General features: G+C 40.0%; 1 protein-coding gene across 6 annotated transcripts in view; it reads right to left on the bottom strand.

The window, feature by feature from the left end:
* Positions 1 to 1927: 1927 nt before the first annotated feature.
* Positions 1928 to 22102, bottom strand: part of LRCH3 (leucine rich repeats and calponin homology domain containing 3) — a 71152-nt gene continuing 50977 nt past the window's right edge. For 4 of the 6 annotated variants that reach the window (XM_026070882.1, XM_026070884.1, XM_026070885.1 and 1 more), the window contains 7 exons: positions 17800 to 17871; positions 16851 to 16899; positions 16239 to 16352; positions 15462 to 15580; positions 13798 to 13935; positions 11412 to 11489; positions 5730 to 9053 (listed from right to left, as the gene is read on the bottom strand). In XM_026070882.1, coding sequence (XP_025926667.1) covers positions 8853 to 9053; positions 11412 to 11489; positions 13798 to 13935; positions 15462 to 15580; positions 16239 to 16352; positions 16851 to 16899; positions 17800 to 17871 — 771 coding nt within the window. In that variant the 3' untranslated portion in view covers positions 5730 to 8852. Of the gene's footprint in view, positions 5638 to 5729; positions 9054 to 11411; positions 11490 to 13797; positions 13936 to 15461; positions 15581 to 16238; positions 16353 to 16850; positions 16900 to 17799; positions 17872 to 22102 lie in introns of those variants that run through there. The other 2 variants (XM_026070881.1, XM_026070880.1) reach the window with 2 other exon arrangements.

Genomic DNA, 22102 nt, shown 5'->3' on the forward strand with positions numbered 1-22102 from the left:
GTAATAAAACCAAAAAGCTGAAATCTGAAGCATGGCAAGAAAAGAGGAGCAAACATTTGGACTAATAGGAACAAAGCTTTCAAATGCTGTGGGGCATGAAACGGGTGCAAATTTTATAAACTGAACCCAAACAGAACACGAGAACTGCAAAAGGACTACCAGTACTGGCAGCAACAAAAACAAGTGTTTTCACTTGCTTTGCAGCTGAGAACAAAACAATGTAATTCTGAAAAATCCTCCTCCTCATCCAAGGAGCTCTGCCTAGGCTGGGCTCCTCTTCAAGCTCTACTTCCTGATGCCAGGAAAACAGTTGTTTTTATGGATTTTGACCCTCACGAAGCATTGCAGCAGATCCAGGGCTCTGGACCTGCTGTAAATGAGCCAGCAGGAAGTTACAGACTGCACTAGTCATGAAATTATTCAAAACTTCCATTTCAGTGACTGGTATCTCAAAGGGAAAAAAAATTATATATATAAACATATAATTCCACGGGCACAGCAAAGTCTGCTTCCAGAATCAGGAAACTCCGTGTCTGTGGGTGTATGAGGGGGAGGGTGAATTTTCTTTTTGTTTTGAACTGGATTTGTATTATTCCAGTAGGTTGCGGGGGAAGAGGGGGGAATGCAATCTCCAGAGTCCCAGCCAGGTGGTCTTGGCCACTGGCTCATACTGACCTGGAGGACAGGACACAAGGCTTCCTAACCCCACCTGACCTCGGGGAGCTTACGCTCTCCAGGCAACAACAGCACGTTCTTGTCTGTGGACTCTCACCCAGGGGGGTCCACGCTGCCATCCGTCCAGTTCCTCCAGGCCTCCTCCACTGCAGCAGCAGCAGCTCTCAGAGTCACTGCTCTCCTCATGAGCCTCACCTTGCTTGGGCAGAGAAACCAGAGTAGATTTGCGTTTCTGGGCTATACGGTTGCCAAGTAAACAAGCTGAGCACATCCAGTGACTGGAGCAGAGGGCAGAGTGACACAAAATCTGGCATTTTGGGGCAACTTTGCCAGGGTTGGTACTGCTCGTATTTTCCAGCTGTGGAACGACCTGATCAAAGCACAGATCAAAGATTGTTCTGCTGGGAAATCAAGAAATCACAAATCTTTTGGACAAACTGGTTTCTAGGGAGGTAAGTGGAGAAGAAAGGCTGGAGACCGAGAAGCTGGTTAGGAGGAGACTTTAGATGGGGGAGGACGGGGGAAAAAAACCTGGAGAGAGCTGGGCAGCCCTGAAGAAGACAGAAACTGAGCTGTCCCAAGTGCTCGTGGTTGAAAACTGATGGAGTCACCACGAAGTTGAAAAAAGGATGCTGAAGTGGCATAGTGAGCATGGGGCTATGCAGTGTGTATGAAGTAGGGAGGGTTTGTGCTTCTCTGGCAATTTCTAAGCTTCATATTTTTTTAGTAACAAAAACTAGCTATGAGGGGGGGAGAAAAGAGGAGTAAACATTTGGACTAATAGGAACAAAGCTTTTAAATGCTGGGGGGCATGAAACAGGGACGCAAATTTTATAGACTGAACCCAAACAGAACGGGAGAACTGCAAAAGGAGTACCAGTACTGGCAGCAGCAAACTGCCCAAATCTAAAAGGTATGTTGCACTGCTCACTTTGGGGGAAAAAAAAACAAAAAACAAAAAACCCTCAAAAAACTGTGGGAGAGAAGGGAGGGGCAAAGGATTCTGAACAAAAATCACTGCTACTCAGTGCCTAGGAAAGGCTGAAAATATCCCTGAGAAAGTCTGAAGTGGCTGCAGAATGCGTGTAAAAATGTCAGAATTTTTTCAATCCCAATTAGCTATGAAAAGGAGAGAAACAAGCCAAGTCCATTAACTGCCAAGTGTGATAATTCAGAAGGTGATTATTCACCTGACTCACAGGATGTGACATTCATTGATCYCACAAAAAAACAGCAGGAAGAAATACGGTAATTAATGTAGGTTTTAAAACTTTATTTCAAATTACCCCTGGTCTTCTTTTATATTATCAATGTGCTAGGAGTTCACACTACTGGCAGAATACAGGCAATTTAAAATAAAGTATACACATTTCAGACATATTTATACTTAACAGACTTAGAAATTATGGAATGTATTTACAGACATACAGCATGGGATGAAGCTTTAAAATCCTTTACTCTATTAATTACACGTTTACACTGTTTTCAGAAATAACAAAATTAGAMCGCTTTGTAAAACACCACAATATCTATACAAAAGACTGTTTTAGATGTCCAAATCAACCTTGAAAGTCCTCTGCTTCTAAAAACAGTTTTCAAAGAACCATTTATAGTCATAAAAGGCTAAAAATACCACTTGCCATCATGTCACTATTGAGAACAGAGATATTCTCAGTACTGTAGAAAGTTGTTTCAAATTGGTTTTAAACAGGCCACCAAGGAAGAGGCCTCAGAGAAAGCTTCCCCCTTCACAAGGGGGAAGAATCAAATCCCCACTGTTTCGACCTGATCTTTCCAAAACTCTCAAGGACTCCTAAGTGCCAGCGCTGCTTGATTTTGAGTCTGTAACATTGCTGAGCCTCAGATGCTGTTCGGTGCTCGACATCATTTCAGGAAGGATCATAACACAATGGAGTTAGTACATAAATACTAGCAAGCACTAAACACTCCAACGGATTCCTCCCACGCCCTCCAACACAAATGCCCCAGAAAGGAAAGACAATTGCCTCTTGCTTTAGCACACAAAGTAAAATTTTACATGTGTTTTCTTTAAAATATTCTTTTCACYGGATACAGCAAAAATTGCACATAAATACACCAAACAAATCCCAACCCATTTTGTTGCAAAAGAAAACTGAAGTGGTTTTTGGTATAATATGTTAAATAAACCATATGACGAAACTTCAGGCTTAGATTTTTGTCCTAAACATCTGGTCAAGATTTAGTGTTTGCCGGCACGAAAATACAAGATTATAAAGTGAAAGTAACATGACCACTATACATCAGGAACTGCCAGAGTGCGTGGATGCTTGGAAGCATCTAAGTGATATTTGGGACAAATGCCTGCCCATTCAGGCAAGCATTGCTCTTTGCATAAAATTCAGCTGCTGTGTGTACATGCTCATGGTACACAAGAGTAGCTGTTTTAACCAGACACACCAGGAAACGGCCATTTCTTGAAGTCCAGATTCAACTCCCCACCCCGTTAATTCCTAAAAACGAGTATTAATGAAAGGTCAAGCTTCCACCAACCTGAATACTGCTAAGTTTCACTTTCTAGAGGTGCTGGAAGCTGGACTGGAGCAAACACCACACCCTTACAAGTCTACAAAGGGAACCCCCTTTTCTTAAAACGGATACATTTAAGTAGTTTAAGAAGGGTGTGCTAATTAAGTAGCATGCCCACGTATGATACAAATGACCTAATGTTGAAAACTAAGATAAATTCATTGTCTTCTCTTAAATTAAGCACAGCCATAGCAGAAACGTGTGGTCTGCACTGTTGTGAGTGGCAGAATCTTCCATTCAGCTAACTACAGCAGAGACCTCAGTGAAAGTTTTCTTCTTACATTTTTACGTAATCCCTTCAGCACTATCAGCAATCTTTGCAAGTGAAATTCAGTGAAATACAGGACATACTTCGGGAGGAAAGTATGTCTGTATGGAGCTGCTCTCCTCCTCTGTATTGCAAATTATCGGCGTGTATAGATTTTGAAGAGTTCACGGCAACCCGCTTACCCAGTAGGAAAATAATGTTTCTTTTTTCAAATGCACAGTTCTAAATACCCTTCACGGGTTCTTTTACGCTTGCAACGTGATCAGCCAATGCCAGTAAGAGGCAAATCAAACAGGGAAAAGCCCAGCTAAGACCAGTCTTTGTCAGTGCTCCCACAGCAGCTTTACTTCAGCAAAGGTGACTTTTAGCTAGCTTTTTCCTATTTCTTCTCCTTCCTTCATCCCCGTGAAATCCTCTTGGTATATTCTGGTTCAAATATATTCCATGATAGAATATCTCCAGTGCCTGAAGTTGGTCTCAGACCCCGTGCACTACATATTTGTGGCGTAACATTCTGGGATACTTTAAACACACCAGAACCTAACAAGAGAATCGCATGGATGGAAAACGGGATTTTGCAAGGTCTCTGGGGGGAAAAAAAATATATTGTTACTGATCTGGTAATAAGCCTGGCCTAGTCAGTGGGACCAAAGCACAGAAAACTAGTCTTTGTTTTGCAGGTTGACTTTAAAGTAAAATGCAAAACTTGGCTGGTGTCTCTCCCATTCCTGTATTTTCAATTTCAATTTTTGCATCAGGAAAGAAGGGTGAAGTAATGGTAGTTCTGTAAAATGAGTGCATCTCTCTATTTGAACACCGATGAAAAAATGGCTTTTTTTAAAGCCCTGTCAAACCTACAAATAGAAGCTACCTTTTTGCAACAGATTCCCGCTTTGATAATACGCAACCCACCTAYGGAAATTCAGTAACTATGTTCTTAAAATCATTAATTTTTCAGTGGCTGGGACATTCACCAGTGTTGGCACAACTGTACAGGATGCTCCAGCCCCTGCTAAAAAATTTATTTAATAATGGGTTTCTAATGATTAGCAGGGCAGGTTGCAATTGCAATTCTTTGCACTGCAGTGAAAACAGGTACATGATTCTTGATGACATTTAGTCACCCTCTGACAAAACTGCTCAGTAACTAAATGCATCCTTATGTGACTGGAAGGGGGAGGTGAGAGGAGGTAGAAGGAGGTTTCCTCCACTGATGTTGGAAAAATTTCCAGACAAAGACATGTTAAAACCCAAACAAAAAGTAAACCCAGCAAAAATGCTAATGTGTTTAATACAAATGGAACTGTTCTGGTTTAGTATCTTTTACTAAGATGTGTGTTTCTTGTGGAGATACCATGCAGTACTTTTTTTCCCTTGGGGGGGCGGTGGTGGTGGGGAACAGGACAGGGACTCRGTTATTTTTCTTCAGATTTTAAATACTGAGGACATGCCAACATAGGATACAGCTGCATGAGGTTCAGCCCTGTGATGAAACCCTCTGCAACATAATTTTAACCTGTAATCCTTTACATATAATGGAAAGAGCTGGTGTTTCTTAGAGGCAAAAGAAACTCCCTTTCTTTGAACCCTGTGGGGAAGGAAAGAACTCTCATTCCCCATATGCCCATTGCAACAACATCCTTCTAACACCYGAATCCTCTTAGGAATCATCTCACTTTCCAAACTGTACACCAATGTCTTCAAATCTACAAGGTCAGTTCTACAGCTGGCTCCAACAACCAACCAGTGGAACTCCCTGCCCTCCTCACAATAAACTTCGTTTTATAAGGGGCAAAAATACTGATAAAAAAACCTGCTATTGGAAACTGTTGTGATCTCCAAAAAAAGTGGAGAAATGAAGCAAAACATTCCTGTCAGGAATCATGGAAACTCATTTCCTTAGAACAGAGCTCTGTGTGTTTGGATGCACTGCATGGGCAGTAAAGTCTTCATGTCCTTCTGCTTAGCCAAGGTAACCCAAAAGGTCCCGGAGGTCTCTACACAGCAGACAAGTGGTGAAGTTGCTGCTGCTTTGGGGGCGCCAGCTCCAGGAGCGCCTGGACAGTCACAGCTACCTGTGTCAAACCCTTCTCTTCTAAAATATGTAGAGGCAAACATAATTGCTCCTGAATGGGGAACAAAACAAAGACAAAAACAAAATGGATGAAAAACACTCAACTGAAAAGAAAAAAAAAATTAAGCAAAAAGAGACTGAAATATGAAATGTTATGGACAGCTAACACACACACACAGAAGTATGAAATGAAATTTCTGCTTGTGAATAAAGAACTGTAAATGTGACTACCAAGAGAGGAAGCTTTCAGATAATCAGTGTGTTTACAATATCAGCCATCACACAGAAAGTAAGTATAAATAAGGAGAATTTCTAAAAAGGATTTTGGGAGAAGAGGGAAATAACACTGTCCTCTATCTTCACCCACACTGAAATGGTAGCAGTTGATGAAACCAAAATTAGACTAACTTAGGAAAGGGGAAAGTGTTGATTCAACATGATGAACCAGCTGCAATGCAAACAGTAGGAAAGGAACCATGGTTTCCCTCCCAAAACACAACTGGCTTATGAGGGAGTCCTCATGCAGCAAATCTTGTTACGGAAAACAAGAAAGCAAAGACCTGCTTTTAAAGCAGAGACTGAAATAGTAATACGTGTGACAGAAACACTGTGCAAGAAGTCTAAGAGGCAACATTATACTGAAGAGCAATTCTCATTGCAAGACACATTGTCCATCTGAAGTCCTTCAGCCCATATGTATGAGTTGATTTCTATCACCACAAAAATTCTTGGGAAAGGAGGAAACAGCAGAGAACACAAGTTGTTTTATGGAAGAACAAAACAAAACAAAAAAAAGATTTGCTTCTGTGTATGACTGAAATAGCCTTGATAATAAATGTAGAAAATGCTGTTTCTCCTGTTCAAGACAACAACAAATTGTCAGTATATTTAACGGCAAATATCCCTCCTGTAATATTTAAGAGTCAGTACAACTTACTCATCTTTCAGAAGTTCACCTGTTTAACAGGTTACCTCAAAAATCATTCGGAGGAATAACATGGATACACAAAATACAGAGAGTTTTCAAACTGTTTATTAAGAATTGTGCTATTTTCGGTCTACGATGACGTTAGAGCCTGCACAAGGCCTTGGCTCTCCTCACTCCACAACAGTCATCCCCGGACAGGATACGTGTGCCAACAGTCCTCCGCATCTCTAGTCAATAACCAAATTTGTCCTCCCTATAAAGCTACAGCAGATTTTTTTTTCATGTATTTCCACAACAATCAGCATTTCTTCACTCCTTGCACCATTACTGATCATTCATGTAAAAGAAAATCTTCAGCATAAGTGATGGCAGCCAACACTCTTCCCACAAAGCTCAGGGTGGAGAAAGACCAAATTAACCCAGACTGAAATCCTCACAGTAAGACAGAGCATCAGGCTGAAATGTGTTTTTCTTCCACCAATTTTATAGATGTTATTTTGGAAAAAAAAAAAAAAAAAAGTTCTTTTTGAGAAAATACCTGTAAACTTGACTGAATAAGTCTTATCTTTTTACTTAAGTAGCAAATAAATAAGGTGAAAAGCTTTGGAAGGACTCCATACCACGTAGAGAGTCCTGACAAAATAAAATTTAAAAACTGGAAGGCACTGTTAGGGTAAAACTTTACCCTTGCTGCTTTTATCACAGTGTTCATTAGAAGAGGTTAAGAAACACAGGAACTGAGTTCATTTTAGTTCATATCAGTAAACAGTGCAAAAATAGCTTATTTAAAAATAAAACAAGCACAGTCCTGCCAAAGATCCCCTCTCTCCTCAGAAATGTTTTGCTTGGACAGGACATTTTGCATCAGTCACAGTGTGCGATTTTGAAAGAGGGACTCAACTCCTCTGCTTACTCCTTTGCTAAACATCCGTTTTATGTTACAAGAGCTCGTGAGATTCGTGTGCCTGTAACAAACATTTTTACTGGTAGCGACAGCATTTGCAACTAAGCTCCTGTGTATCTTAAACTGTGCTTCAGAGTTGTTGCCGGGTTAATGCCGGAATGCTGACACCACGTAAACTGGGCTTACGAGCCGGTTACTGCATTTTCAGATATAAGAGAAATTTGTTGAGAAAACCCTCAGAACAGCCATGTTACCTAACACTTACCTGTAGCTGAGCTCTGAACAGAGTTCCCTGAATCGGTCTACGCTCTAAGGAGACATGGTCTTTTGCAAATGACACTAGGAGTGCCCTGACGTTCTGAGGTGTCCCTGAGAAATACATTAAAGCACCAGGATGCAACGGGGAGGGAAAAGCTTGGAAGCTTTATGGAAGACTACCTGAGTTTTGCAAAACAGCGAAGAGTGTATGTGCAGCCAGGGCTTATATCTCTGTAATCACATGATGAAAAAGTTCCCAAAAATGACAGGGGAAAAGAAGGGATATGGAATAAGCATGGTTTGGGGCATCCACAATCAAGTGGCAACTCAGGAAGTTTTTCTTAAGTTTTTATCAAGTCTTTAATCAAGATCACAGTAAAATGCCATGACATTCTGTGGCATCTGAAGGAATAGTAAAGATTTTTCCTTCTGCACCAGAATTCTTTTTTTCCTTTTTTTTTTTCCTTTTTCCCCAAAGCTGGCTGAAGAGCTAAATTTCTCTGAATATTTCCTGCTTGATCTGTTATGAAACTGAAGTAGCTCTGGATTCACAGACAGCTACTTTAAAAATCCTGACTCAAACATACCAGAGTCTACAAATGTGAGAAATCAAATACTCTCAGAAGCAGGATAAAGAATTGTGGGTAAGAAGAAAAAAAACAGTAAAGCCCTGCAGACAAGCTTATCAGACCATGTCTCCTAAGACTGGGAGAGCTAATCAAGAACACCAAGGTGCAAAAAAAAAAGAAAAAAAAAAAAAAAAAAAAAAAAAAGAAAAAAAGAAAAAAAAGTTTTGCATCCTTCTCTAATATTTTTCACCAGATAATCTTGAAACAATGGACCAGAGTGGGTGCAATTCCCATTCCACAGATGGGGAAATGGAGGCACATACCCACATCGCACCCACATGTCCTAAACTCAGTCCCTTGCCTTRGCCTGTGGACAACACTTCTCCCCTTGTAAGCATTTATCCGCTACATATCACACAGCAAATACAAATGTGAATTATGTTACAGGCAGGCACATGGGTGTACCAACATGTTTACACATTGTACCTGCCACCTCTGTCCCCTAAGTGGAAAAGAAAGCACTTCATACACACAGTCTTGACAGAAACCAAAATCCTTTACCAAGCGCTGGAGTGATGGAGGGAGGAAGAAGCAACACCTTCTTTCAGCTAGAGGAGAAAGACCCAGCGATAGAACATACAGAGTGTTAGCATTAGAGTACAGTAAAACACCACAAAGCCCCAAAGCTGAATGGAAAGGGAGACAAGACTGGATTCTTCTGAATCTGTCCCCAGGGAAAGAAGGGTCTCAACTGTTCTTTTAACGCTGAGGTTTAGCTGCAGAATGTCAGAAGGGGAACAAAGATTGTCCTGTCCAAAGTGTGTGAGCAGGAAGGGAAAACAGACAGAAAAAAAAAAGTCAATTAGCCATACGAACATCCACGAAGCAGTCAGTCATCAGACATCTCAGATATACCCTACACATTCAAGGAGTGTATCCCAGCTGGTTAATTCTCACAAAGGAATCTGCAAGACTCTCACTCCAAAGAGCTACCTTAATGCAAGTGTTCAGTGTTCAGTGTGTTGCTGCCTGTCACGTGTACAACTTGAACATGTAAAAACCTTTTTTGTTAAAAATTAAGCAGCTTACACATGCCTTAGTGAAAACCAATATTGTTTCAGGGGAAATAAATTGGCTGCAGGTTTTTGAGACGCTGTTGGCACTGAGTACTCACCAACGTTAAGATGCTGCATGCATCTTAATTAACGGAAATAGTACAAAGGATTATTTATGTGTAATTGATGCTTGAATGTAGTATTCTGCAGAAATATCTAGTATTAATTAAAGCTTAAGTGTTCTATAACTATTACCAGTATATCTTTTGCCTCCCTTGCACAGAGGTAACTACGTAAATCAACAAAATCTAGATGCACACATACCATATTCTGTTAACTATCGGTTTCTTTTCATGCAAGGGCTCTACTGGCAAAGTCCTATAGAAATAGCTGCTCTATTGTGGTGCTGGAATAGGAGTCTAGCTCTGCCTGTAATTAGCATTTTCTAAAAGTAGCTTCTTACATAAAGTAGCCTGTTCTCTTAGAAGGTAAGTATTTCTACATAGATCCATACTTTGAAAAAGCCCTTTATATTTGTAATTAGAATTTAAATGAAAGGAGATACCTGCAGGCATCTTTTCAACAAAAATATATTAGGCTGCCATGCCATTCTTTCATACAGATATCTTGCTTTCTCATCTCAGTAGACATGTAACGTAGACATGTGAGAGTAAATTTAGAGTTCATGCGGGGGTTTCAGTAAGCTTCCCCAGAGACATTCTCCTTGAACTTTTTCAGATTAAAGCAGGAGAAATGAAAAGAAAAAAAAAAAAAAAGAGGATCTCAGGTAGGAGGTGAGTTTTTAATGAAACCAAGACAGATGTAGCACAAGTCTATAGGGGACTTTTTGCTGGGGTTGTTTTTTTTTGTTTGTTTTTAAATGTAGGTCATTTCAGTGGTCTGCTTTGCACTGCAACCTCCACAAACAATTACATCTGCATATCTGAGGGAGCTATAAACTGCGGAGCTGCGATGGAATTGAATAACTCTACCTCAGAAGAATTTGTTATGCAGTCCTGCCAGAAGTAAAAGTCTGAAGTTTCTTAGGGGAAAAAGAGAGTGTAGCACCTCAAAACGCTAATTATCCCTCATGTCCCCTACCACGTTCCAATGCTGTGCACCACGGAGTCATGTGAAAAGGCTGGGCGACTCAATAAATATGCTACCCTGAACTTCCAATGGCTCAAATCCTGCCTGCAAGTGAAGCTATCAGGGACAAACCCAGAAAATACTGCGCTGGTGACTAAAGAGCATAGCTTTTAGAAATTGTTGGGAAATGAGTCACTGGGTCTACTTTTCCCTTTCACAAAGCAAAAGAAAGAAAACGGGACCTAAAACAGAAACACTAACACTTAGCAGTTTAAGAAACCAATCCAATTAATGCACTAGAAGAAAAATAAAGCAAAACATGACATGTATCAAAACCATTTGCGCTGAGATAGCTGCTAAATAAAGCAATGGCAAAAGGACAGGACAGCATAAAACAGGATAGTTGGACTCCAATATGTTACTTCATATGTTTCCACTTCATAGCTCTTCCAGTTTCAGAAGGGGAAGAGGAATACCAGAAGATACTGGAATGCTACCACTGGTACATAACACAAAGAATTAGGATCTATGCAAAGATAGCTACCATCAGAGAAAAGTGAATAATACCGTGGCTTCTTGGTAAGGCAGTAAAAATGTTCACATAGGAGGATTAGTCTGAAGGCACATCAAAAGCTTTGCGATTAAAGTAAACATGCAAAACATTATCCAAATTTTACTCCACTTTAAAGCTACTAAATATCTAATCTCCAGAAAATTCAATTATATTTGTAGAAGTACACTGCAATTCTGCAAGGCAGATTCAAACTGCATCCAGTATCATGAATATGAGGCAGAGCAGTAAATGAATCAGACCTATGACAAATCAACTGTATCTGACTTCATTTTGCTCTGGAAGACAATGTAAACCAAATCTGACCTATACAGTAAGATGTACCTTATTCCTGAACCTTCTAACCATATAATTATTTGGTTTCCACCAAATCTCTCAAAAAAGGTTCTGTTTTTTTGAAGCATCATACAGAACTGCACCTGAAGCAATATCAGAATAGCAGAAGGACGTACCTGAGGCACTCCAATCCTTCTGCAAGCTTCCAAGAAATTCTCCACATTTCGTCTGCATTTTGCCATYGTAAGTTTAGGCTGCAAAGAAGGAAAGGAGGAAGGCATAAAGTATTCTTAATTGGCAGGATATTCAGAGATTTTTTTAATGTAAATAAAATTCTTAATAAATCTGCTGGCCAAAACCATACCACGCTGACATAAGCTTGTCTAATTCAAACCAGGCTCTGTTGCACTTTGTTTTTCTTCAGAAAAGCAAGCCCAAATTTCAAAGCTAATTTAAAAAATACTAAGCTGGATGTYTTAATGAAAAGACAATCCCAACCCATGCAAAATTTGCATACAAGGTGTTACCTAAAACAGGCTAACACTTTCAGTGGCTGCAATATGCTAATTTAAAAAATATATTTTGAATGAAACGCACGTACATGGCTCCAGTGTTGTGATTTCAGAGCAATTTCTTGGTATGAGGCAATCTGGAGTCTGTTCTGGATTGCCACGTTTTAGAAATATTTCAAAGTATATTTCAATTAACAAAGAGATTAAAAGAGGCTAGATGAAACCGGAAAATAATGGAAGAAAACTGGAATTGAAACCTGCTGCTCGTAAGCCTCTTGCAGATGCGTTTGATGTGGCTGTTTGAATTGGGTTCCCTGGCATTTTTTCAAGAAAATTTTTTTCCCCACATAGTTAACTTTTACACCTCTACGCAGACATGCTGCCGCACAGGCTCTGTCTTGTTTCCACTCTTGAAGCCTATTCTTTCCTTATTAAAGGGGCATAAGCTTCCTGTTCCTTTGTATGAGCTACCTGCAGTCCACAGAGCAGCAGGCAGCAGCCTCTGTGGGTTCAATACTTTTCAGTAAGTGAGAAAAAGCAGACTGGTGGCGCTTCTGCTCTGTCCCCTCAGTCTGCCATACTACCCCACCAAGCAAGCAGGTTAAAGGCTAGGGCTGACTTCTTTCTCCCGAAGGACAAAGGGAATACAAAGATCACATTGTGGACTGAGGCATGACATGATGCCTCTTCTGCTCCTGGAGCTGTGCAGCTACAGGCTGCCTTTTCCTCGAGATTTATGACAAAGCYGTGATTTAACTCCTAACACAGCTTATTCCGACAGCACATAAAACTGGGCCATTGAAAAGATATTCTTTATAACAGGAATCTGCTGAATGGTGGCTGTATGTCTTTTTTTCTTGAAGATTCCACATTCTGCCTAAAATGTTGGCGTGTCCAGTTAAATAGTTCTCAAAATAATGAGGACATCTGCCTCTTCACATAAGCCCAAGGGAAAGGAACCACAATGACATAGTATGCAGCCCTGTAAGTGCCAGTTCAAATTCCACTGACACAAGGACTGAGGCCAAAATACGGAAAAGCAAACAACACGCATGCTATAACTTCTTCCCCTAGGAACAGTCTTTGTTTTTTCCCCCCCCCTCCTTATTCATACAATTTTAAGATAATGTGAATGAGTGTAACAAGCAATTCATCTCTCTGTACTGCTTCTGAGTAGCTGACCCTAAATATTTTCACTGAACTTTTTGGCTGCCAAAACCAGAAAGAATTTATCTTGTTGATAGATTAGGTAAATATTCTGTCTCTACTTCATGGTTCTCAATCTTTCCCTAATTCTGTGCTTTCCTTACATGATTCACAGTAATGCACCTAGAAATACATCATCTTCATCGCTTCCCCAAAAAAATGCAGACAGGCAGGGTAAGAGAAATAGCTTCCCAAATTTTCAAACTTCTTTGTGCGCTTCCTTGCTCAGATAACAAGGGAGATTCCTATCCCCAGATACAAAGTAAGCTATTTTTCCTGTTATCACACAGGTATGCCTGGATTTGTTTTGTTCTAGGAACTCTCCAAGCACATGCAAATGGAGCTCAAGTGTGCTCGTCTAAAAATCCTACACAGAGGAATTTATACTGCTGTGAAGTGGACACAAGAATCAATTTGGATTCTCCGCCTGTTCTTGCTGTCTTCTGTAACAGGCTCCTAATCATTTGTGGAGAATACTGTATATCCTTACCATCTGCTCTCCTGAACTTCTCAAACCTCTTGATCTTCTGAAATATCCTTTTGCAGTTTGTGTGTTGAACCATCTCTTATTTCACTAGTTTTCAGGCTAACATAGACAGGACTTGAAAATGTTAATATCATCTTAAAATCTGTGTTAAAAGTAACTTTAATTGAAATATATCCCAAAATATATTTTTAAATGAAGCCACACCTTTTTTGCTTAGACAGACCAGGTGGTTATTGGCTTGGGGGATGGTTGCTCATGAACAGAGGAAGATGCTGAATGGAGCACTTGCCTGATTACAGAACAATGCTGGATATCATTTTGGACAGCTATAAAATACTGTCAACATTACATACTTACAACAGCAGGGGAGGGGACGTGAATGCTGGGAACAGATCGAGGACGCACATGATTAGCTAAATGGCACAGAACAACACCATCGGTGAGAGCTGCTCCAAGATCACTGGGCAAGGATACCTTCAACCGTGATTCAATATTCTGTATAAAAACGAACACACAGAAAGTAAGAGCTGCTTTCCTCCAACTATTTCATTCTGCCGAACATTTTCTAAGAGGCAGAATCACTTGCATTCCAACTCTTTCTCCATCCTCATGATGTATTTCTGAACAACTTTATTTCTATGTACCACCAAGAAAGGCTCTGTGCACCACCACGGCTGAGAGCTGACCACAATTTGGGAGCAGCTGAACTCAAAGATAAACAGAGCTTTTATTGCACAGCACAGGGGGCTAATGCAACCATTATACAAACATAATGTAATCAGGGTCTAAGAAAAGTAATCCACATCCTTCAGATTCTCAGAAAATGGCTCTACTAAGGGAAGTGAAAATAATTGTCTTTGTGGGTTGGAGGAGAATATAGCTAACAAAAGCCAAGATAACATTTTTCCCTGTAAAGAAAAAAAAGAACTACTAGGTATAAATAGTATAAAAGAATGAGGTAGTGAATGTATGGTGTTATGGGAAGAGTGAATACAAATTCAGTTCAGGTTTTTATCCTATTTCAAATGCTATATGAATTGCAGTGTCTGTACGAAAATTGTTAAGTATAAAAAAAACGAATTAAGCTTACCTAGGAAGTAGAGCAGGAGACTTAATATATAAAAAGCATTCTGAGATAATGCAAGAACGCTCTACAAACAGCACCAAGTTTTTTTTGTTTTGTTTTGCTTAAGGGAACTTGCTATATTGCCCTTTCTTTAAAATTCATAAAGAGGAAGAACCCTCTCTGTCCATCTGGGAGCTCACAGGCTTTTAAAATCAGCTTTAACAAGTAGTAACTCTTTTTCCTTGAGAAAGCTCAAACAATTAATTATAGCACTTCAGGAAATCCCTTCACGTTCTCCAAAAACAAGCCTGGAGCAAAGCAGAGCAGTACCTTAACACCATGTGGCATTTTCAATATTCATTTGTACTGCCATTGTACCTGGCCACCAGCCAGGATCCTGGTGACCTGAATAGCCAAAAAGCACAAGCATAAGGTACATCTGTATCTCAGATATTCTGCACTCAACTAAGGATAGGGCAAGAATCAATAGATGGATCCAGAGCACACAAGAAAGCCTCACAGTCAGTATGGCTGGCAGCAGTCTCAGCACTCCGCCTCCTCTTCTGTGGGCTTTACAGCAATGGGGATTTTTTTTTAAGAGATTAAAAGGACGATAGCGAGGTGGCTTTTCAGCAAGTTCCTTACAAGCATGAAGGGTGATAAGGAAGAAAGCACATGTTCATTTTAAAAGTGAAGGATCACTGGGCAGTCAGGAGTGAGAGTCAGTACAGTATATTCTACAGAATTTGAAAGCTGACTATCCACCATGAAAAACCAAAGTGAACACCACTTCATGCAACTGAAAGAAACAGACTGTACAGCTGCCATTTAATTTTGGTCAGCTGTTCAGTGTATTGGTTCACTGAAATAAGTCCAAAACACAAGAACAGCTTTAGCATGATACATGCAATGCATTTCCTAAGATGTCCATGTACTGGTTACTGTCAGCATGTACCTTACGTAGTTGCTCTATTAGCTCCAGCTCTTCCTCACGTTGTTTGGAGTATTGTCTTGCTCTGGGGTCTGCAGAACCATTAGCAGGAGACAAGGCACAGGTGGAAGATGAAGTAACAACTAAAAAAGGGTAACACAAAGGAAAGAGAATCACTAAGCTTGGTTTGGCTGACTGTCCTTTGTTGCTGTATTACACGTGCACACGCAATGTGCCAGGGTGGGTACAGCACATTCCTTTTCACAAATCTGTTTCCTTCATTGGATTATTAACCTACCAAGCTAACGACCTGCTAATCTAAATGAAGCGTTTCTGTAACAGATCTTCCTTTCTGTTTAGAGTTTGTTCTTTCCATTGGCTAATATTCATGCATAAAAAGAGGACAGATTTTTAAAGATGAAATATGTTGAAAGAGCTCAGTCTTCCTAGAAAAATTGTAATTTTATTATGTGTTACTATACAAGTAAACATATCAAGCTGCCTTTGTAACTTTTTGGAAGCTCATGTGGCATTTCCTCGATATCCTTCTACGTGTAAGCACAAACCCTAAGAACAAATTCCCACATTTACATAAATATGACAAAAGAGTATTTGACAACTCTAAATAATTGCTTATTCAGAAAGTATTTATTTTCAATTTAAAGCCAGGTACCCACAAATGAAACTCTAAAACTAGTTCGATGATAATGATCTGAAGTAACAGAACAGTGCAAAACCTAGGTAATGCAGATGTTTATATAATGTAACAAAACCAGGTTGTTTCTAAACTATATAACCTACCTTTGTTTGCTTCATCCCTGACAGCTGCTCGGAAAAGGAAACTCTCAGGTCGCTGGGAAGGGTTTCTATAGGAAGGCGGGGCTGCAGGGCCAGGATATGGAGGGGAAAGGTGGACTAAACAAATGTGGAAAGGCACAGGAAAGGAAAGAAGGAAGAAGGAAACGGTTAGAGTTTAATAGGAAATGGGTTCAGCAATGTGGTAATTAAAAAGAACAAAACAAAATTTTAATATAATAATGGCAAAATAAAATACAGCCATGCATGACACAAGCACACGGCAGGAAAAGGCACTTCCAAGGACACTTGCATGCAAAGCACATTCCACATACCACTTCCAGCAACTGTTCTAACTGGTGCTGAACACATCTGTAGGACACAGCCTATATGAAGGCCTGAAACAGCCAAACCCTGCTCTCTCTCTCTGAGGACATGCTTCACCCCTGTTGTTGTTTACTCATGTGTTTCTAAACAGACCCAAATAACTGGATAGATTCTCAAACACAGCAGTACCACAAACAGAGGTGGGAATCTATGCTCCCTGCTCTAATAGTACAAGTGTGCAAGCAGGCATTTTAATCTTATTTTTCAGACATGACTTCCTTTCCCTGTTACCTGTCTGAGTGGTAGGTGAGCTGGGAGAGATGGTCGATCTGTCATCACTCTGTGGACAAAAAAGCAAGAGTATAAATGATCCTAATTYGGAAAAGCTGTGACTAACTTCTTGTTTACTTTGTTTTTAAAAAGGCTCCATCCATCTAAATATGTTTCAGAGAAAAACAGAAATGTGAAAAACACAACATGTTGTTCTCCAAGTCTCATCTCCTCAGAAAGTTACAAAGTTATTTCTTTTGCAGAAATTGCACAATTCTTCTTTCAGGAAAAAGAATTGTGAAATGGCATTAACAGTGCAGTGACAGATCTTTGTTTACTCTTCCTTCCAACCAAAAGCTTTCAAAGTATCCTTCGCTAAGGAGACACTGAAAAACAGATAATTAAGTATACAAAGAACTTGCATAATAGCACCACTGATAAGACTACACAACCTCTTCTACATCTCTGCTAATGCAAAACTGCTGTTTACTGAATTTCACTCTCCCTAATGAAATACACTGTGGTTTTATTACAGTGCTTGCATAGACTTAGGATTTCTTGTGATGAATGCATTCAGTATAGCAGTTTCCACAAAGGAAAAAGAAATATAGGATAACTAACTGTATTTGGTGGTAAAAGTAAGCTGGTAAAGAATACAATAAAAGTATTTTTGATTAACTCAACTTGGTCATGAGAAAATCATCTTGTAAATAAAACACAACATCAAAGATGACTAAGAACCCCTCAGAACACAGACTGGTTAACATGCTGTTATGATTTAGGCCTCCTGTAGACACAGCCTAAAGCTAAAGTGAGGTAATATCTACTATAATTTAATCAGGTAGATCAGATTCATACCCTACCTGAAACTTTTGATTAGAAGCTGACAGACTAACACCTGTTAAAACAGATGTGTGGATCCAAGAGTTTTTTGTTGGCTTTACTGGTGAATGATAATAGCAAGAGATACCTTGACAGTTCTGAAGGTAGAGGCATTAGGCAGGGTAGTAGCACAGCCTTCTTGACTCAACCCTGAGAGTGACTGAACACAGAAAGAAAGAGAAGGCAGCAGTAGTGTTAGCAAACAGTTGACAGGTCACGTGCAGAGACTGAACGCACTAGACAAATTAGAAAGGAAGAGGTGGTCACAATCTCAGAAACACTCAACGGGCAAAGACAGGAGTAACAGATACTTACTAGCTGAACTACAGTTAAAGCCTTCCTATCCTCCTAAACTTTCTGGCTAATAAGCCTGGGAGGTGGCGTGTTTCTTCTACACACAACACAGTGACATCAGAAACAGAACTAAGAACAATAAATGAGGTTGGAGCTTCTTTATTAACACAGTGCCTACGCCAGCAGACTCTGGCGCCAAAAGGAAAGCTTGCCCTACAACAGCTCATCCGAAGCCACTACTCAAAATAAATAGCTTTCCTTTTAACACATTTCAAACACATTATGTTTCAAACATATTATGCAGTTTTAGCAGGCTGTTTTCTCATTAACTTTGTGAATGCAGAGATACCCACATCTAACAAGCTCAAGACTACACCAACACTGTGTCTGCCCCATCCCCTAATGCTGGCCTTTGTGAAGTACAAGCACACAAAGCACACGCAGTTCTGGAATCTAACTCTCAGAGAAGATGTCAGCGTGAAGATTTACAGTGCTGTCACGAACAAAGTGCTGCCCAATTTCAATTAGAACCAATGTCCAACAAACTACTTTTCATGTGTCCAGAATGGGAGCTCCAGCCTGCCAACACACACGTGTCACTGACGGGTGTATCTAAGGGGCCAATTGGGTCTCTCCATGAATTCCTCAGCCAATACTGCTGCTAAAGTACAAGGTCACATCAGACTGTGGGAAATAGTGTCAACTATGGAAGTCTACTGTCTAAACACATAACATAATGTTGTGTGTTACCCACACAAAAATGAAAACTCAGGAAAGCCCAAAGCAGGATTCTTGGGGTTCTAGATATCCCAGGCACTTGAAACAAAAATGCAGATGTTGCCTTCTGAATTTTAATTAGCATGAACTACTTTCTATCCCTCTGGTTATCAAAACCACACACAAAACATTAACATTTGAGGAGTGAATGACTCAAGAATGAAACAAAACTTTCTCAAACAGCATTCAAATAGCAAAGAGCCCCACTAAATAACACCTAGGAATTCTATGGGTGCAAGTCACACACTTGGGCTGTTTTAAAAGATTCACAGCTATTCTGCCTCTTCAGAGAAGTGCAGCCTGGAAGGTCTAGAAAGAGAGCTTATACACTGGGCAGGCCTTAAACACAAACATCTTTAGGAATCATGCAGACTTGGTAGCTGACTCTCAAGACAGCCTCTTCTCCACAGCAGTGTAGTGGGATTTAAAAAAAAAAAAAAAAAAAAAAGATAAGAGTTTCAAAACATCACTTGACTTAAGCAAATAAAACCTTAACTGCCACATGGAAAAAAACAAAATGAAACATTACAGACCACAGGTTTCTGCTAACTGAACTGTTTATTTCTGCATAAAAAGAACAAGACAACCTTGACACGGACTGACAAAAAGGAGCAGTCACAATTCACAGATCCCCCAGCRGGCAGGGGGAAGGGGGATGCAGCACACCACAGGGTACGACAACCACAACAGTAACACGCCRCATGCTTTTCACCTGTTTGCGAGTCCCTGGCCGCCTTTTAATGGTATTGGTGTTACTGTCAATCTCAAACACAAAGAGAGGCTCAAAGCCATTCTGCCAGGGACAGCAAGGAAAGAAAGGGAGGGAAGAGAGGAAGAAGTGAGGCAAAGAACAACTGTAAGAAAAGGCTGCTGCAACACAAAAGGAACCAGGATGCTGCAATTCAGACTTACACCACACTAGTGCACATGCTGCACTCGGTCGCAAGGTCTAGCCCTGAAGCCAGAGTAATGTCCCCTCGCCAGAAACAATCGGAGACGCAGGGTTTGCCAGAGCAGAGCCCAACCAGAAACCCGCACTAACCAAATAAGGATATTTTAAGCGAATTTGATTATTAAATGTTTGACTACAGAAATGGATGCCAACTGTCTGAGAGAAAACTCCAGGGCATGAGTTAGTATACTTCAAGCCCTGCTTACTTTACTCGTACCGTTATTATCTGTAGCACAGTGGTGCCTAAAAGCCTCAGTTTAGAGCACGTCAGCGGCTCCACGTGCTGAACGCCGCCATGACCATCCCAGGCCACAGCTGAGGCCGCGACAACAAAACACAACACGGGGGGAGCCCAAGGCAACAGCCACACATGGGTTGTGCTCAGAAGAGGTCACACCAGCTGCCTRGTGCTCATCAAGCCTTTCGCGGGCCTCACAACAGAGGGAAATTGAGAAGCCGTCCAAGAGAAAGCAAAAGATGGTACCTTTGGTTTTTTTTTCTCCCCACAGCAAACGCCTTGTAAGGGACAGTATGAGAGAAAACAAGGAGATATTTGGGGAAAAGCGAGTTCCATAAGCAAATCAAGGCTGAAACCATTAGCAAAGTCTGAAACCTTGATGTCTTCTCAACAAGTAATCTCAATTAATCTCAACCAAGGGGACTACTCTTACGGGAGTGGCAATGAGGACAGGACTAACACAAAACTCTGGGATACATAACAAATCTTCTCCGAGAGGCCAGTGATTACATCCCTTCAGCAACATTTTGGCTAGTCTGGCTCTTACAAGCCAACACAAGGAAATCCATCTCAGGGCACGCTGAAGTACTACAACCAAACTCCACTTTGCTTCAGCGCACAGGCATTTGGAAGAAACATGCAACTGAAGTGAATTATTAATGTTCACAGGAGGGGCACGTAGCTGTTTCACGAGTTTGAACGCACTCTTCCAAAAGTTTTTCCAAATGGATGGAAATAATCATTTTAACTTTAATCCGTGATAAAGAGGCAACATACATGGAGAAGCCCAAAAGAAAGGTGACATAAAATTTAAGAYGATGACTCACAATTTAAATTCTGCTTTCAAGGTTTCTATTAAAATACTGACAGAACCAGAAGAGAGAAGTAGCAAAATAAAAGATAGTCACCTGCCTTCTAACTACCCTATTACACTTGTTTTTGTATCTTTTCATTACATCTGAGGTGAAAACATTGCTTGGAGTGAAAGAAAAGCAACTGCTCCATTTATAGAGCTCTGATGTAATGAGGGAAATGCTGAACAAAAGGTCTTTTATTATATTTCTGTATAACATTCTACTCTGTGTTGCCACAAAGCGTTATTGCCACACCATAAAGCTAGAGCAATCAGTGGAAAACCTAACAGAACACAATTTTTTTTTTTAAAAATTAAATTATCTGCAAGTTCAAATGCCGAAAATAATTAGATTTTTGTGAGGTAAGGTTGGTACTAGCACATATGGTATTTAGGCAGAGAGAGAAAGACAGAGACAGAGAAATTATACCTAAATGGAAAACATGTACTGAAAACTCCTACCACTGAAGGGAGTTTCGATACAAAATGTCCCTACACTTCAGTGGAGGAAAAGATCATCCTCAAAAATAAGATCTAGCTAAATTTCAAATCCATAAGGGCAGGAAAAGTGTCAAATGAAATGCAACAGAATTTGTAAGATAAAAGTAATTTCAACTCCTAGCAAATTAATGAACATTTTTTTGTTGCTGAACAAGTTTTTACTATAGGAAATATATTCATGGGAAAAAAATGTTACAAATTCATGAGCTAGCAAGGGCTTACTGTTCCAGTTACAGTAATTGCTAAAAACAGCTGTCCTGGCATATGTCATCATTAGACACAGTATATATTTCCACTACAAAATAAATCTCAAGATCTTACTTCAAAAATTTGGAAAACCCAGTATGTCATATATTATTATAGTTAAGTGCTACTGAAAAGAATAAGGAATCAGAAGGAAAAAAAAAGAATAAAGAGATGATCATTTTCAAATCTGATTTAATATTTCCCTATCACCTTGCCACTTCTTTGTGAAAGGCAAGGATGTAACTTGAATAAAGACATAAAAGAAATCAASAGTGATGGAAGCCCCAAAAAAGAATTTCTGAAAACTTCAAAGCATGTATATAACCTAAAATTCAATATATTAATTTACAACAGCAATGGGATCACATAATCAAATAGAAACGGGGTCCATATGGGCATCTTTAAAACACATTTCCAAAGAAGAGTTCACTGACAACAGAATAGCAACACTTAACACAAGTCACTTCTTTTCTCTCCTGCTTCTTATTATATAAATAGGAAAGCATATTTTTATATACTGATTGTGATTT

The sequence above is a fragment of the Apteryx rowi genome, unplaced genomic scaffold, assembly GCF_003343035.1.
Source record: "Apteryx rowi isolate R43461 unplaced genomic scaffold, aptRow1 scaffold_32, whole genome shotgun sequence".
Taxonomy (NCBI): Eukaryota; Metazoa; Chordata; class Aves; order Apterygiformes; family Apterygidae; genus Apteryx; species Apteryx rowi.